The following is a 15,666-nucleotide window of genomic DNA, read 5'->3' as shown; positions in this document are numbered from 1 at the left end:
GTCCCCTCATGTGACAGCGTTTATCAAATGTTTAAAAATGTTTTATTTAATTAATAAACCCTTCATGAAACCTCATCCCGCCCATGGATGAAATTTTATGGAAAATGTGAAGGCCACCTGGACTCTTTGCCTGCCCTCCAACCTTAAGGTTGGACAAGCAGCATTCTGAACTACTTTAATCACTTTCTTAATGGCCTCAATAGGCCTTTGACAGTTTGGCTGCTCACCCGCCAAACTGAAAATCTAAATAGCACGCAGTGAAGCTGAGACTCCCGTCCAATGTCACCGTGCGTCATTTTATGCATCAGCGACAGGCCCACCTACACTCACCAACCCGAAAATTCTGCCCATATTTAACCAGTTTATTGGGAATTATTTGAAGGAGTAATATGCACTGTGGATAAAGGGAGCTTGTAGACATACTGCACTTGAATTTCCAGAAGGCGTTTGATAAGGTGCCATGCCAAAGGTTACTGTGGACAATAAATGCTCGTGGTGTAGGGTTAACATATTAGCATGGATAGGAGATTGGTTGGCTGGTAGAAAGCAGAATATGTATAAATGGGTCTTTTTTTCCAAAAAGAAGGATATGTTGAGTGGAGTCTCACAGGGATGTGTGCTGGGGTTACAACCTTTTACAATTTATATCAATGATTTACATGAAGGGAGTGATGGCATTGTCGCTAAATTTTCAGATGACACAAAGAATTGGTTGGAAAGTATGTTGTGAAGAGGATGGAAGGAGGTTGCAGATGGATAGAGATAAGTTGAGTGAGTGAGCAAAAATCTGGTGAACGGATTATAACATGGGAAAATGTGAAGATGTTCACATTGGCAGGAATAATAAAAAAGTAAATTATTATTTAAACAGAGAACGACTGCGGAATTCCAAGGTGCAGGTGGATCTAGGTGTTCTAGTACATGAGTCATAAAAAGTTAGTATGCAGGTACAGCAAGTAATTCAGGAGGCTAATGGAATGCTGACCTTTATTAAAGGGGAATTGAACAGAGAGGTAAGGATGTTATGCTTCAGTTACATGGGGCATTGGTAAGACCGTATCTTGAATAGTGTGTAGTTTTGGTCTCCTTATTTAAGGAAGGATGTAAATGCGTTGGAGGCAGTTCATAGGTTGTTCCCTAGATTGATACCTGGAATGAGTGGGTTGTCTTATGAGGAAAGGTTGGATAGACTGTGCTTGTTTCCACTGAAGTTTAAAAGCGTGAGGGATGATTTGATTTAAGTGTATAAGATGCTGAATGGTCTTGATGAGGTGGAGATGGAAAAGATTTTTCCTCCTGTGGGTGAGTCCAGAACTTGGGGTCACTTTTTAAAATTAAGGTTTTTCATTTATGGACAGATATGAGAATTTTTTTTCTCTCAGACAGTTGTGAGACTGGATCTCTCCACCTCAGAAGGTGGTGGAGGCGGGGTTATTGAATATTTTAAGGAGCAGCTGGATAGATTCTTGTTAGACAAGGGAATCACAGATTATCAGCAGCAGATAGGAACGTGAAATTCAAAACACAATCAGATCAGCCATGATCTTATTGAATAGCAGGGCAGGCTAGTGGGTCCAAATGATCTACACCCACTCATATTTCTTATGTTCTTACGTAGTTTCTGTATTTTACTACCCAGATTCCTCACAGCTGCAGACAGTAGTTTCACTCCAGAATCTTTCAGTTTATTATTACTTAGGTCCAGTTTTGTCAGTGACTGGTTTGTACTGACAAGCGGAGGCAACATCCTTAGCACAAGAATGTGTGAGAGGATTGTTACACAGTCTGGAGTTCACAGGGAGGGAAAACAGTGGAAATCTGGAGAAAATACAGGCAGGGGTGAAATTGGACATGTATGAAGTTGCAGAATAGTCAGCACTGCATCGGTCATCTGCAATATGGGTCTACTTCAATAGACCTCAATATCGGGTGTTCCTATAGACACCAGAAAATGTGTTTTTACCTGTTTTACATCCCTACCATTTCCATGTCCATTTTCACCCCACTGATTAATATTAATCCTATTACTGACGCTCACAATAACGTACATAGAGCTGTTAATAACCTAATTCCTGATACTAATAATAATAATATACAGTGTCAGACATCTGGTTATTATAAACACAAACTCACAGAGTCTGGTACTTACTCCAATTCCTGTATTTTACAGCCTGGATTCCTCAGGGCTGCAGACAGTAGTTTCACTCCTAAATCTCCCAGATTATTAGAACTCAATCTAAACAGAGAAGTGAGAACTACATTAAAACAGGCTGAATTTTCACAATGGAGGTGAGGAACAGGAGCTGGGGTTATTTTGGGTCAGAAACCCACAACCGGTGAGAAAGTGATTAAAGTTATGATTTTTACATGGGGACGTGATTATTTGTCATGGAGACAGATTTCCTGTTCACTTGGCAGCTATCACTGAGGCTGCTGGTTGTCCTGAAGGAGAGATCAGGGGTTTATACCAAAGCCTTCCACAGCAGCAGAGGGAAGTGAGATGTCACAGGGAAGCCCGAGGCTTGGCACCCAGGGCAGGGAATCCCCTGACTTTATCGCTGCCAAACTGGAGGCCATGAGGGAGGGGGCGGGGGCGAGCTACTCTTCCCCGAGGGTGGCAGGAGGAAGCCGCCTCATCATGCAGCAGGGGCTCCACTTTGTTCAGCGTCCTCTCCCTTCACCTCCTCTCTCACAGCCTGCTGTTCCCTCGATGAGCTGTGTCATCCCAGTGCCTCATTGTTCTCAAGGTCCACACCTCTCTGGAGAGCCATGTAATGCAGAATGCAGCAGAGACACTGACAGAGACACGTGCAACAGGGGATTGGAGGTCACCACCCGACTGGCCCAGGCACTGGAATCACATCTTCAGAAGCCTGATGTCCTGTTCAATGGTTATCCAACCATTGAGCCTCTTTCTGGGACTCCCACAGAGAGCTCAGTAACATCACTTTGAGGAATATCCGTTATCCTCTAGCACACACACTTTGGAGGATGAAGTATCCTGGCAGCTGCCAGGAAAGTGAGTGCACACATGGAGGAAGTTTTTGTTGTGGTCACAGACGAGCCATTGAGGGAGTGGAAGCCCTTCCTGTATGGATTTCCCTGACCAGTCACTGGGTGCCTTGATGGCCAATGGGTACAATCAGTGATACCCTGCTCCTGGGGGAATCCCTGTGTCCCTGCAAGGCCTCCCTGTTATTAAATGAATGCGCTGTCCAGCTCTGGCAAAAAGTGAATCCATGACCTGTGAGATGGCCTGGTGAGCAGCCACATGCGACATGTCTCTAAGGTCCACACCTGATCCTTGGAAGGAGCTAGAAGTGAAGCAGTTCAATGCCACAATAACTGTGACCAGCGCTGCGAGGTATTCAGCATTGAGAACACAGATATATGTGGCCACTGCCTGAAGGGTCACAATACCCACCATCACTGGGCCTTGATAGCTCCGTCTTCAGCAATAGTTTCTGTATTGAATGTTTGGCCTCTGTTGCCTTCCTGCCCCTCTTTCCTCTCCCGTGCCCAACTGATGCCTGGGGTTCTGCCCTTCCTGCGGAGGGTTTTGCCCCTCATTCAACATCTGACAGCTGGAGCTTTCCTTTTGGGAAGGTGGCCTCTCAATTGTTCTTGGCAGCATTTCTCCCTACTCTTTTCCCTCTGCACTGCTGGGACTGCCAACCCCATTCAAATCCTGAGTTTCCACTCTCCCTGCCACTTCCACAGCACCACGGAACCCCCTTGCTAAGTCTCTGCCCCACTGGCCTTATTGGAGTGTGGCAGCCATGGCTGGCTCCCACTCTGTGCCCACTTTCCTTCAGGTGAACAGATAAACTGTCCGCTCCATTAGAAGTTCAAATCTCAAACCTTATTATGTGCTTAAAAAAGTTCTCAACTGTCTTACTTGAGATTCCTGTCTCAACCCGCCTCCTCTTGGTGATTCATGATGAAACGAGCATCAGCATCTTGAAATTGACACACTGCCGGTGTCAGTATTCTTGGCACTTTCGCTTCCTCCCTCCACTGCCTCTGTTTCCCTCCTTCGGGAAGCCCCGAAATGTAATTACATTCAATAAAAACTCAGATCAGATTTAATTGTTTTGCCCAATATCACAGGAAACATGGAAACAACATCAGAAATCAATGCAGAGGTTTTACTGTGAATTTGCAGTTGTTTCCTGTCTCTTTGTGTAAAGAAGGGGCCTAGTGACAGACCGAGGATCCAGCAGTAGGAAGGGTTGTAGCACAAGGCGTACAGGATCTCGTTCTCCTCCACATATTTGAAAACAGCTGCTGCCACTGCCTGATCTTCAAAATACTTGTTGAAATATTCCTTCCGCTCTTCACCAACAAATCCCAGGATTTCAGCCCAGACACTGATCTCAGCCTTTTTCAATAAATGTAGTGCAGTGGGACGACTGGTCACTAGCACTGTACATCCTGGGAGCAGCTTGTGCTGTATTAAACTGTACACAATGTCAGACACTTTACACCTGCATTCAGGATCAGTGCACATGGACTGAGGCTCTGTATTTCTCCGATTATCAGCAAAATCAATCCTGTCCTTGAATTCATCCAAACCATCGAATATAAACAGCAATCCCTCTGGGTTCTTCCAGAGCTCTCCCAGGACACTCCCAAAGTAAGGATAGAAAAACAGTATCAGATTCCTCAGGTTTATTCTGCAGTTAATGGTGTTCAAATCCCGGAATTTAAAACTGAAAACAAATTGAAAGTGTGGGTATATTTTCCCAGTGGCCCAACCATAAACTATCTTTTGTACCATTGTTGTTTTTCGGATCCCTGGGACTCCACTCACTGCTGCGGAACTCCCAGATTTGGATTTTCTCAGGGAAAAACTGCTCTGGAACAATTGATCAGTTCGGATTTTTTCCAGTTCTCTCCGGAGATGTTTCTCTCTCCACTCTTCATGGTCTCGGCCTCTTGCCAGCAGTTCATGTTCTACAAGTGTCCGATCTCGAACATTAGAAATGATCGTTAGCTCAGTGTATCGATCAATCAGCTGGAAAATCTTAACCTTCTCCTTTATTAGGATAGTGTTCTCTCTCAATGTTTCAGTTTGAACCCGGAGGATCTCCTTGTGTTTCTGTTGAACACCTTCAATTAGAGTAGACAGAAAATGTTAGTTGTAGTAACATAAAAGGCTTCTCAATATGATCTTGCTGAATAGATAGATTCATTTTATGGTTTTAATCGAAGTTTGTGCAGGAATTAAAGCTCAATTATTGGAAACCTCGCTTGAGAGTGAGCAATGGCCAAGGAAAATTTAAAGTCGTCACTTGGTTCTAATATTTACTGAACATGGAGATTTTATAAAGGTGATATTTTCTCTGATGGTTAACACTCTCTGACCTGCCCTTACTCTGGACACCTCATTACAAATCCACAAAGGCCCTGGTTATTTGGTGGTAGATGTTCTTGTCAATCAGTTTATGAAATCCTCAGCCAAGCCAATCTTCTGCAGCAATGGTAAATAGGACATTGGATATGAATGGGAGAGGGAGTGACTGTGATTGTTCGGGATTCCCACTGTTACTGTAACCTGCCTTCAGCAAGTTATCTTTGATATCACTGTGCACTTGGAGAGCAAGAGTCCTTCTGGTATTCTCTCAGGCTGTGGGCAGGTTATCTGAGATATTAGGGCCGATTGGCTCAGTTTTCTGGGCAGCCAGTGTGGATCAGGTTGGTGCCGACAGCATGGGGTTCGATTCCACTCCAGCTGGGGTGGATCTTGGACCTGCCTCCTTGCCCTACCATGGTTTAGCTGTGAGTCAGACATGCCTTCGGACAGAGAACTCAAAAACAATAATCCTTTTCCTGTAGTACTACGTTTCAGAAATCGCTAACAATTTTCAGGAGTTTTTCACATGGATACATTGATTGTGTTTTTACAACAGTCCTCTCATCTTACTGATCAGAACTAGAAATAGAACAACTACCTACTTCACTCCATGAAACATTAGAGCAGTAACATTCACAGTTCATTTGAACTGTTTACAAATAGTTAATTTTGCTTCTACTTTCCCACAATGTAGTTTTGGGAAATTAAAAAATATATTTATTGTAATTATTACATTGGGTTCAAACACAACCCATAAATTGTCGGATTATTCTTTGAGTAGAATAGTGAGCTCTCTTTCACCGCCATGAGGAAATGGGTCAGTAGATTCCTAGTCACCCTGAATATTCCCTTTTCCTCACATTTCTCCACATTAATGTTCTGTTGTGTGAATATCTGTAGATATTCTCATTTCAGATCAAAGACTTTATGACCTCTCATTCTGATCCGTGAAATAATAAAAATGTAACATTGCAAATTTCTTTAACATTATCTGTACAATTTAAAAAGGGACAAATGGTGGCAGGGATAATTAGGGAAGTTCTTTATGATCACTGGGAAAGTGAAGAGGCCATTAGAAATTCACAACACAACTTCAAAAAAATTAGCTTGTGTCCAACAAATTTGGTAGAGTTTATTGAGGAAGTCACTAGGATAGGGCATGGGAGAAATCTGCTGGACATTGTCACTCTAGACTTTCAAAAAGCCTTCGATAAGCATCCTCACACTAGGTTACTTCATTTGATGGAGTGAGAGTTGAAATTTGAAACTCTGGATTAGGAAGTCTCTTCAATCCCGAACCTCAAATTTAATTGGAAGATATGTGACAAGTGATCTCTCCCGAGGGTTGGTCCTACACCCATGACTTTTGACAATCTGTAGTCATGAGCTGGACAAGGGTGAAAATATGAATCAGGAGCACAAGTTGTAGGGTGTTAGGAGTACAATATATACATTTTCAGATGACAAAAACATCGATTTGAAGATTAAGATCGGAGAGGGCGATCAAATCCAATAAAGCATTTAGATGTGCTACAACTGTGGACACACATTGGCAAACAATGTTCCTTTCAGATAACTGTACCTCAGACATATTGATTGGGCCAATATTGAATCCAAGCATCATTTTCAGGGAACAATACTGAGACAGGGTGAGAGATAAAAGAGATCTTGGTGCTACTGTGTACCGATCACTGAAGGTTCATGATCAGTGCAGAAAAACTGTAGTTAAAGCTAACAAAGTATTGAGTTTATATTAATTGAACCAATCAGTGTTAAACAAGGGCTATCACACTGCCTGTCCAGGTTCCCGGTCAGACCACATCTCAATAGTGTGCGCAGTTTTGGTTATCCCTACATTTTGGATAATATAGTGTCATTGGAAAAGTTCCAAAGGAGAGCTGCAGGAATGATTCCCAGCTTAGAGAAGCTCAGCTACTCAGACAGGCTCAAGAATTTTAATTTGTTTAATTTCAAGCAGCAAAGATTTACGCTAATTTACAAAGGCCTAGTAAATACATGGATGCCTGGATAGAGGCCCGATTGATAGATTATGCTAGTTTATCAAATTGGGGAGGATTAGTATAAACTATGTAAGTGTAAGAATGGCCAGCATATTCAGTGTTTCTTTTCTCTGCCCGGAGAACTGAGAGCCTTTGGAATGAGTTTCCAGTTGCTATGGTCGATGCTGACTCAGAAGAGGGAGCTGGCCCAGTTCATGACTTGGATAGAGATCGCGTCATGGAGAAAGTAACTGACTTTTTGGTAACAACTGGACAACGTGATTTCCTGAATTGGATTCGATCAACTGAGGAGATTAGAGAAGAATACGAGGGAACGTTTTCCTACACTGGCTCTGGGCTTTTCTATTTTTGCCTCTACCAGGAGACTGCATGATCCTTGAGAGTAGCAGGGGTGGGGGAGTGGGAGGCAGCAGCGAGAAGAACTGTTTAGCCATCATGGTTGAGCCATTGTGGTGTGGAATTGGCTTGATGGACCTTCTACGATCTTCCTGCTCAGCATTTGATTTGTTAATGATGGGAATGATTTCTTGGATGCAGGGAACCTGTAAAATCTGGCTCAAGGCCCAGCTCTTCACTGTGAGCCCAGAGAATCAGTGCACACACAGGTTTGCATTCTGATTCACAGAATAGTGGGATTCTGGCAGGTGTGTATAAAATATCAGAATAGCAAACAGCAGCTGGACTAAGTCAAAAAATGCCCACACATTTACACAATACTACAGAAATCATATCATATGAATTGTAAATTGAATATGTCCATAGTTGAGGATCAATGACAAATCCTCATCATGTTCAATCTCCTGTTTCCCAGCACTTGATTCACTGATTTTCAGAATCTGAGAATCTCTAAAACAAAGGTTCCAATCATTCAGATTCTCAGAAAGGAGGCGATGGTATTGTCACTGAACTAGTAACCCAGAGACCCAGAGTACTGCTCTGGGAGCCTGGGTTCGAATCCCGCCATGGTGGATGGTAGAATTTGAATTCAATACAAATCTGGAATTAAAAGCCTAATGATGACCATGAAACCATTGTCGATTGTTGTAAAAACCCAACTGGTTCAACCCATCTGCCGTCCTTACCTTGTCTGGCCTACATGCACCTTCAGACCCACAGCAATTAGCTCTTTGCAGTTAGCTCTGAAATGACCTCACACGCAGTTGTAACACAAGAAAGGAATGAAACCAGATGCTGCACCCGGTATCGACCAAGGAAACAACAACAACAATCACAGCCCTGTCGACGCTGCAAAGTCCTCCTTATTGGGAGAGCTGCCTCACAGGCTAGTCAATCCTCATGGAGATAATGTCCCACATTATCAGATAATATCCATCCTTATCCCTGGGTCTGGGATAATACAGGTGTCCTGTCAGCAGAGGTGGCAGCACAGTGGTATTTACCCTGGGTGTCCTCAACATCGACTCCACACCCCAAGAATTCTCATGGCATCAGGTCAAACGTGGGCAAGGAAACCTCCTGCTGAGAACCACATACCGCTCTCCCTCAGCTGATTCGGTTCTCCTCTATGTTGAACCAAGGAATCACTGAGGGTGGCAACAGCACATTACTCTGGGTGGGGGACTTCAATGTCCATCTCCAAGAGTGGCTCGGTAGCACCACTACTCACCGACCTGGCCGAGTCCTAACTGACATAGCTGATAGTCTGGGTCTGCAGCAGGCGGTGAGGGAATCAACAAGAGGGGAAACACTTGACCTCATCCCCACCAACCTGCCTGCCGCTAATGCATCTGCCCATGACAGTATCGGTAGGAGTGATCATCGCACAGTCATTATGCAGACAAAGTCCCACCTTCACATTGAGGATATCCTCCTTTGTGTTGTGTGGCACTACCACCGTGCTAAATGGGATAGATTTCAGTCAGATCCAGCCAACTCAAGACTGGGCATCGATGTGGGCCATCAGCAGCAGCAGAATTGTACTCAAAATCAATCTGTAACCTCATGGCCCGGCGTATCCCCCACTCTACAAATACCATCAAGCCAGGGGTTCAATGAAGAGTGCAGGAGGGCATGGTTAACAAGTAGCAAGTAACATTCACGCCACACAAGTGTCAGAAAATGACGATGTCCAACAAGAGGGAATCCAACCATCGCCCCTTGATGTTCAATGGTAGTACCATCATTGAATACCCCACTACCAACATCGCGGGGGTTACCATTGACCAGTAACTGAACTGGACTAGCCACAAAAATACTCTGGCTACAAGAGCAGATCAGAGGCTAAGAATCATGCAATAAGTAACTCACCTCCTACTCCACAAAACTGTCCACCATCTACAAGGCACAAGTCAGGAGTGTGATGGAATACTCCCCACTTGCCTGGATGAGTGCAGCTCCCACAACACTCAAGAAGCTTGACACCGTCCAGGACAAAGCAGTCCGCTTCATTGGCACCACATCCACAAACATTCACTCCCTCCACCACTGACACACAGTAGCAGCAGTGTGTACCATCTACAAGGTGCACTGCAGGAATTTGCCAAGTCTCCTTAGACAGTATCTTCCAAACCCACGACCACTACCACCTATGAGGACCAGGGCAGCAGATAGATGGGAAAACCACCACCTGGCGGTTGCCCTCCAAGTCATTCACCATCCTGACTTGGAAATATATCGCTGTTCCTTCACTGTCGATGGGTCATAATCCTTGAACTCCCTTCCTAACAACACTGTGGGCATACCTACACCACATGGACTGCAGTGGCTCAAGAAGGCAGGTCACCACCACCATCTCAAGGGCAACTAGGGATGGGGCAATAAATGCTGGCCCTGCCAGCGAAGCCCACATCCTGTGAATGAATTTAAAAAAGTGAAATGGTTTTAAATGTCCATTTCATCTCTTACCTTTCAGGTGACTGGGTATTTCAGATAAACCTCTTCCAATGTTCATGTAATCAAATGGATCAGAACCTGTTTAAAGCAATTAACTTTCATGAAATCAGATCTGTGTAATGTTATAGCAAAATCTGCAATGTTTGATTCTGAAATTGAGTTCACTGTGTGATTTTACTGTACCAAGTTCCTGTATTTCTTTTATTATTTTATCCAACTTTGGGACCCCATGATGCACTTTCACAAAGGATTCCCACATCACCCTTCGGGCCCGAGAGCCTTTCTCCATCACCAGACTTAGGAGAAGCTTGGAACTGTCCGCCCGGTTTCCCTTATCCGTGAGCTCGGTGACTTTCTGCAAAGAATAATAATGAATATATTGAGGATCAGAGTGAAAGATAAACACCGAGAATGAGGAGGAAAGGATCTGCTCAGTGATGGCATTTCCAATTGTTTTGAGCACAATAAACAGTCACTGGGCCGAGAACTGATGCATAATGAACATTCACTAAAATCATCTTCATCTCATTTCAGTCATTAACAGCAAATAAGTGTGAATAAACTAAGCCAGAAGTCTGAAATACATTTTGGGGAGAGTGAGGAATCATTGACAATCTGTAGTATTTTAATGTGATCAGTGTGATGAGTTTTCTTTGTCAAATTATTGATTGACAATATGATCCACTTGTTTCCTCACACTGACTTCTTGCTGTCACAGTTTCTCATTTACTCAGCAAGAAAATAGCAGCAAATCAGATCTCTGGTGGAAGGGAAGGGAAGATTCTGGTCATTAAGTTATATTAACAGAAGAATGGGAATCTTAAAATGAAAACTGGCAGAGAAATCACCATTGACTGAATCAAACCAGTACTGTTGATTTATCTGTCAGGAGAATCGACCAATAATAATGGTGAAAAATCCAATCAATCCGATCAATTTCCCCCTCAGTAACTGAAAGATCAGAAGCTTGATATTTTTGCAAATTTGCCATGAGTATGAAAACTTGGTAAGGAGTGAGAAGTGGATAGGTTTTGAGAGTGAGTTGGACCCAAGATAACTGAACACTGTGGTGGTGTGAAGGAGAGGCTGATCATAAGGCAAGAGTCAGAGCAATGTAGAATTCCAATGGGAGGTTTCAGGACTCGAGCTGCTTACAAGGAACGAAAGGGTCAAGGTCATTAAGTTATTTGAATAGAAGAATGGGAATTTGAAATTGAAGGCATCTGAGTACTGGGAGATATTATAGGTTTGTGAGCACACAAGTGATACCTGGGACCTGGAGTGCAACAGGGTAAAGACAGCAGAATCCGAGTAGTTTAACATTCCAGAGGTTGCAAGTTTACCTTGGTTACCTCCACACTCAACTGTTCCAAATACATGGATGAAGGTTCAGGAGAAGTGTTGTGATAGGGGTAGAGACTTGCAGTGTTATGTGGAGAGAAGTAGGACATTATTGTGCTGGCAAGTTTGCAGCAAATTGAGTTCAGCTTGAAGCTGGACACTGAAATCACAGATAGCCTGGCTAAGCTTTAGTCAGTGACCAGGGGGAGAAATAAAATCAAGTGGTGAGAAGATGGAGTTTGTGGCAGGGATAGCAGACAATGGGGTCAATTTTTCCAATGTCTAACAGTAGGAAAAGGGAGTTACGTTCCACACCAAGACTATAGAGGCAGGAAATTACACAGTGAATGAACTCAATTACCTGATGTTCACCCATGAGGGGTGACTGTCAGAGCGAGAAACAGGGGCAGGAGTTTTAAAATATTATTTGACGAGATGTGGGCATCACTGGCTAAGTCAGCATTTGTTACTCATTCTTAATTACCCTGGAGAAGGTGAGCGACCTTCTTGAACTGCTGCAGTCCATCTGGTACCAGTACACCCACAGTGCTGCTGGGAAGGACATTCTCGTTTTGACCTAGTGACAGTGAGGGAATGGCGATAGAGTTCCAAGTCAGATTGGTTGGAGAGGAAGTTGCGGATTGAATGAGTTTATTTTGCTGATGCTCCTATGAGGAGTGATGGGTCACACCAAGAGGGCAGAGAAAAATAATTTATTCCAGTTGTGTGCAGTTTTGAACACTCCATTATTGAATGAAATATAAACACTGAAGGAACTGTCCTGCAGATTCATCAGGATATTACCAGGGATGAGGAGTTATTGTTAATGTGGGTATTTGAGAATTTAGCATTCAAGGTGAGCAGATTAAAGGATGAATTTATTGAAATCTTCAAGCATCTGAAGCATGAGATAAAATCACAGTATCGATGAGGGAAACAATTGTTTTTTTCTGACCCACAGATTTTTCTTTTGGCTTTCTTTCTTAGTTTGGGTTTTGCACATTTTCAGCTCTCCCCTGTTTTCAAATGTCTTTTGTTTAACCCACAGGCTTAATTTTGTCATCTACCGTTTCTCAATTTACTGTTTAGAAGTTTCCTGGTAGTTCATTGCTTTCCCACTATACTCTCCCTGTTCCCTCCTTTTCCCAGCCTCATCAAACTCTTTCCTTTTATTGTCAGTCCACACTAGAGATAAACCTGAATCATTCCCCTATCCTTTTACATATAATGATGGATCTGCTGGGTGTTTTCAGTTTCATATCATTGTGTCAGATTCACAATATTTACAGTTCAATCCATTTTCCTGTTCCTATTCTGTTCCATTGTTTTTCTGATGACTGAGAGTAGGCTGATGGAATTGCAATTGCTGGCTTAGATTTGTCCTGCTTTCATGGATAGGTTATTCCCATGCAATTTTACACATTGTCAGGTACATGCCAGTGTTGCACTGAAACAACTTGACTAGAATTGCGGCTAGTCCTGGAGCACTAATCTCCAGCATTACAGCCTGGAAGTTGTTGGGGACCTTGCATCCAGTGAGCTCGGTTGCTCCTTTACATCATGTGGAGGGATTTAAATTGCCTGAAGACTTGTTTCAGTGATGATGGGAACCAGAACCTAGTGGATGAATCATCCACTAAACACTTCGGACTGAAGATCGTGGCAAAAGCTTCAACCTTATCTTTTGCACTCATGTGCTGGGCTCCCCATTATTGATTATGTGAATGTTTGGGGAATCTTCTCCTCCAGTTAGTTGTTTAGCTGTTCACCACAATATTACTGGTCTGGCAGGAATGCAAAGCGAGATGCACTGTTGGTTGTGGGATCACTTGCTTCTGAATATCACAGAATCACAAAGTGCAGAAGAGGCTCTTCGGCTCATCGAGTCTGCATCCAAACATGAGAAACACCTGACCTACCTTCCTAATCCCATTTACCAGCCCATAGCTTTGAATTTTAAGATGTGCCAAGTGCTCATCCAGGTACATTTTAAAGGATGTGAGGCAACCCACCTCCACCACCCTCCCAGGCAGTGCATTCCAGACTGTCACCACCCTTTGGGAAAAAAAGTGTTTCCTTACATCAGCCCTAAACCTCCTGCCCCTCACCTTGAACTTATGTCCCCTCATGACTGACCCTTCAACTAAGGGGAACAGCTGCTCCCTATCCATTCTGTCCGTGCCCCTCATAATCTTGTACACCTCAATCAGGTCACCCCTCAGGTCTTCTCTGCTCCAACGAAAACAATCCAAGTCTATCCAACCTCTCTTCATAACTTAAATTTTTCATCCCAGGCAACATCCTGGTGTATCTCCTCTGCACCCCCACCAGTGCAAAGACATCTTTCCTATAATGTGGCGACCAGAACTGCACACAGTACTCCAGCTATGGCCTCACCAAAGTTCTATACAACTCCAACAGGACCTCCCCACCTTTGTAATCTATGCCTCGAATGATAAAGGCAAGTGTCCCATATGCTTTTTTCACCACCCCATTAATATGCCTCTCCTATTTCAGAGATCAATGGTCATATACGCCAAGGTCCCTTTGTTCCTCAGAACTTCCTAGTTTCATGCCGTTCATTGAATACTTCCTTGTCAAATTACTCCTTCCACAGTGTATCACCTCATACTTTACAGGGTTAAATTCCATCTGCCATTTATCTGCCGATTTGACCACCTGTCTATCTTCCTGAAGCCCAAGACACTCAACCTCACTGTTAACCACCCGGCCAATCTTTGTGTCATCCACAAACTTACTAATCCTCCCCGCTACATAGTCATCTATGTCGCTTATATAAATGATGAATAATAGGGGACCCAGCATACATCCCTGTGCTACGCCACTGGACACTGGCTTCCAGTCACTAAAACATCCTTCTGTCATCACCCTCTGTCACCTACAACTAAGCCAATTTTGAATCCACCTCGTCAAATTACCCTGTCTCCCATGTGCATTTGCCTTCTTTATAAATCTCCCATATGGGACCTTGTCAAAGGCTTTGCTGAAATCCCTACAAACTACATCAACTGCACTACCCTCATCTACACACCTGGACATCTCCTCAAAAATTAAATTAAATTTGTTAGGCATGACCTCCCTCTGACAAAGCCATGCTGATTATCCCTGATCAAACTTTGCCTCTCCAAGTGGAGATAGATTCTCTCTTTCAGAATTTTCTCCAATAGTTTCCCTACCACTGACGTGAGACTCACTGGCCTGTAGTCCCCTGGCTTCTCTCTACAACCCTTCTTAAATAGCAGAACCACATTAGCTGTTCTGCAGTCCTCTGGAACCTCCCCCGTGGCCAGAGAGGATTTAAAAATTTGGGTCAGAGCCCCTGTGATCTCCCCCCTTGAATCCCTCAGCAGTCTGGGACACACATCATCCGGACCTGGAGATTTGTCCACTTTTAAGCCTGCCAACACCTCCAATACCTTGACACTCCCGATAGCAATTTGCTCAAGAACATTGCAGTCTCTCTCCCTGAGTTCGATACCTTCATCCTCATTCTCTTGGGTGAAGACAGATGTGAAGTATATATGTTATGGTGATGTGTTGTAGCCTCACCCAGGTTGGCATCTCATGTTTATAGACCCCTGATGCTGATCCTGCAACTCTCTCCTACACATTAATTGAACCAGGGTTGAGCCCCTGGTTTGATTGAAATGGTGAAGTGATGGATATGCCTTACCACAATTCTGCAGCTGATGGCCCACAGCGTTTTGTGGACAGTGAGTTTAGAGACAGTAGATCTATTGTGTATCCATCACATTCAGCACAGTGATACTATCGCACAACACAATGAGAGGTGTCTTCAATTTGAAGATGGTTCTTCATTTCCTACGAGGACTGTGTGGTGGTCACTCCTATAGTGTCATAGACAGATGCATCTGCAATAGGTAGATGGGTGAGGACAAATAGGGTTTCACCTCCTGTTGGTTCTCTGGCCAACTGCTGCAAGCCCAGTCTGGCAGATATGTCTTTCAAGACCCAGAAAGCACTGTCATTAATGGTGCTACCGAGCCATTCTTGATGGGAGAAATTAAGTCACCACCTATAGTGAATTCTCTGCCCTTGCTTTTTCTAATTAAC

General features: G+C 43.7%; 1 protein-coding gene across 1 annotated transcript in view; it reads right to left on the bottom strand.

Annotated features, from left to right (window-relative positions):
- The window catches only part of LOC121293399 (NACHT, LRR and PYD domains-containing protein 3-like), a 70,600-nt gene that overhangs the window by 27,893 nt on the left and 27,041 nt on the right, over positions 1-15,666 (bottom strand). The window contains 6 exon segments of the mRNA XM_041216449.1: positions 1,567-1,735; positions 1,737-1,785; positions 2,150-2,303; positions 4,075-5,112; positions 10,243-10,308; positions 10,414-10,585. Coding sequence (XP_041072383.1) covers positions 1,567-1,735; positions 1,737-1,785; positions 2,150-2,303; positions 4,075-5,112; positions 10,243-10,308; positions 10,414-10,585 — 1,648 coding nt within the window.

This window comes from Carcharodon carcharias, chromosome 21 (assembly GCF_017639515.1).
Source record: "Carcharodon carcharias isolate sCarCar2 chromosome 21, sCarCar2.pri, whole genome shotgun sequence".
Classification (NCBI taxonomy): Eukaryota; Metazoa; Chordata; class Chondrichthyes; order Lamniformes; family Lamnidae; genus Carcharodon; species Carcharodon carcharias.
Note: the sequence above shows the minus strand (reverse complement) of the source record. Positions and strands in the feature narration are given on the sequence as shown.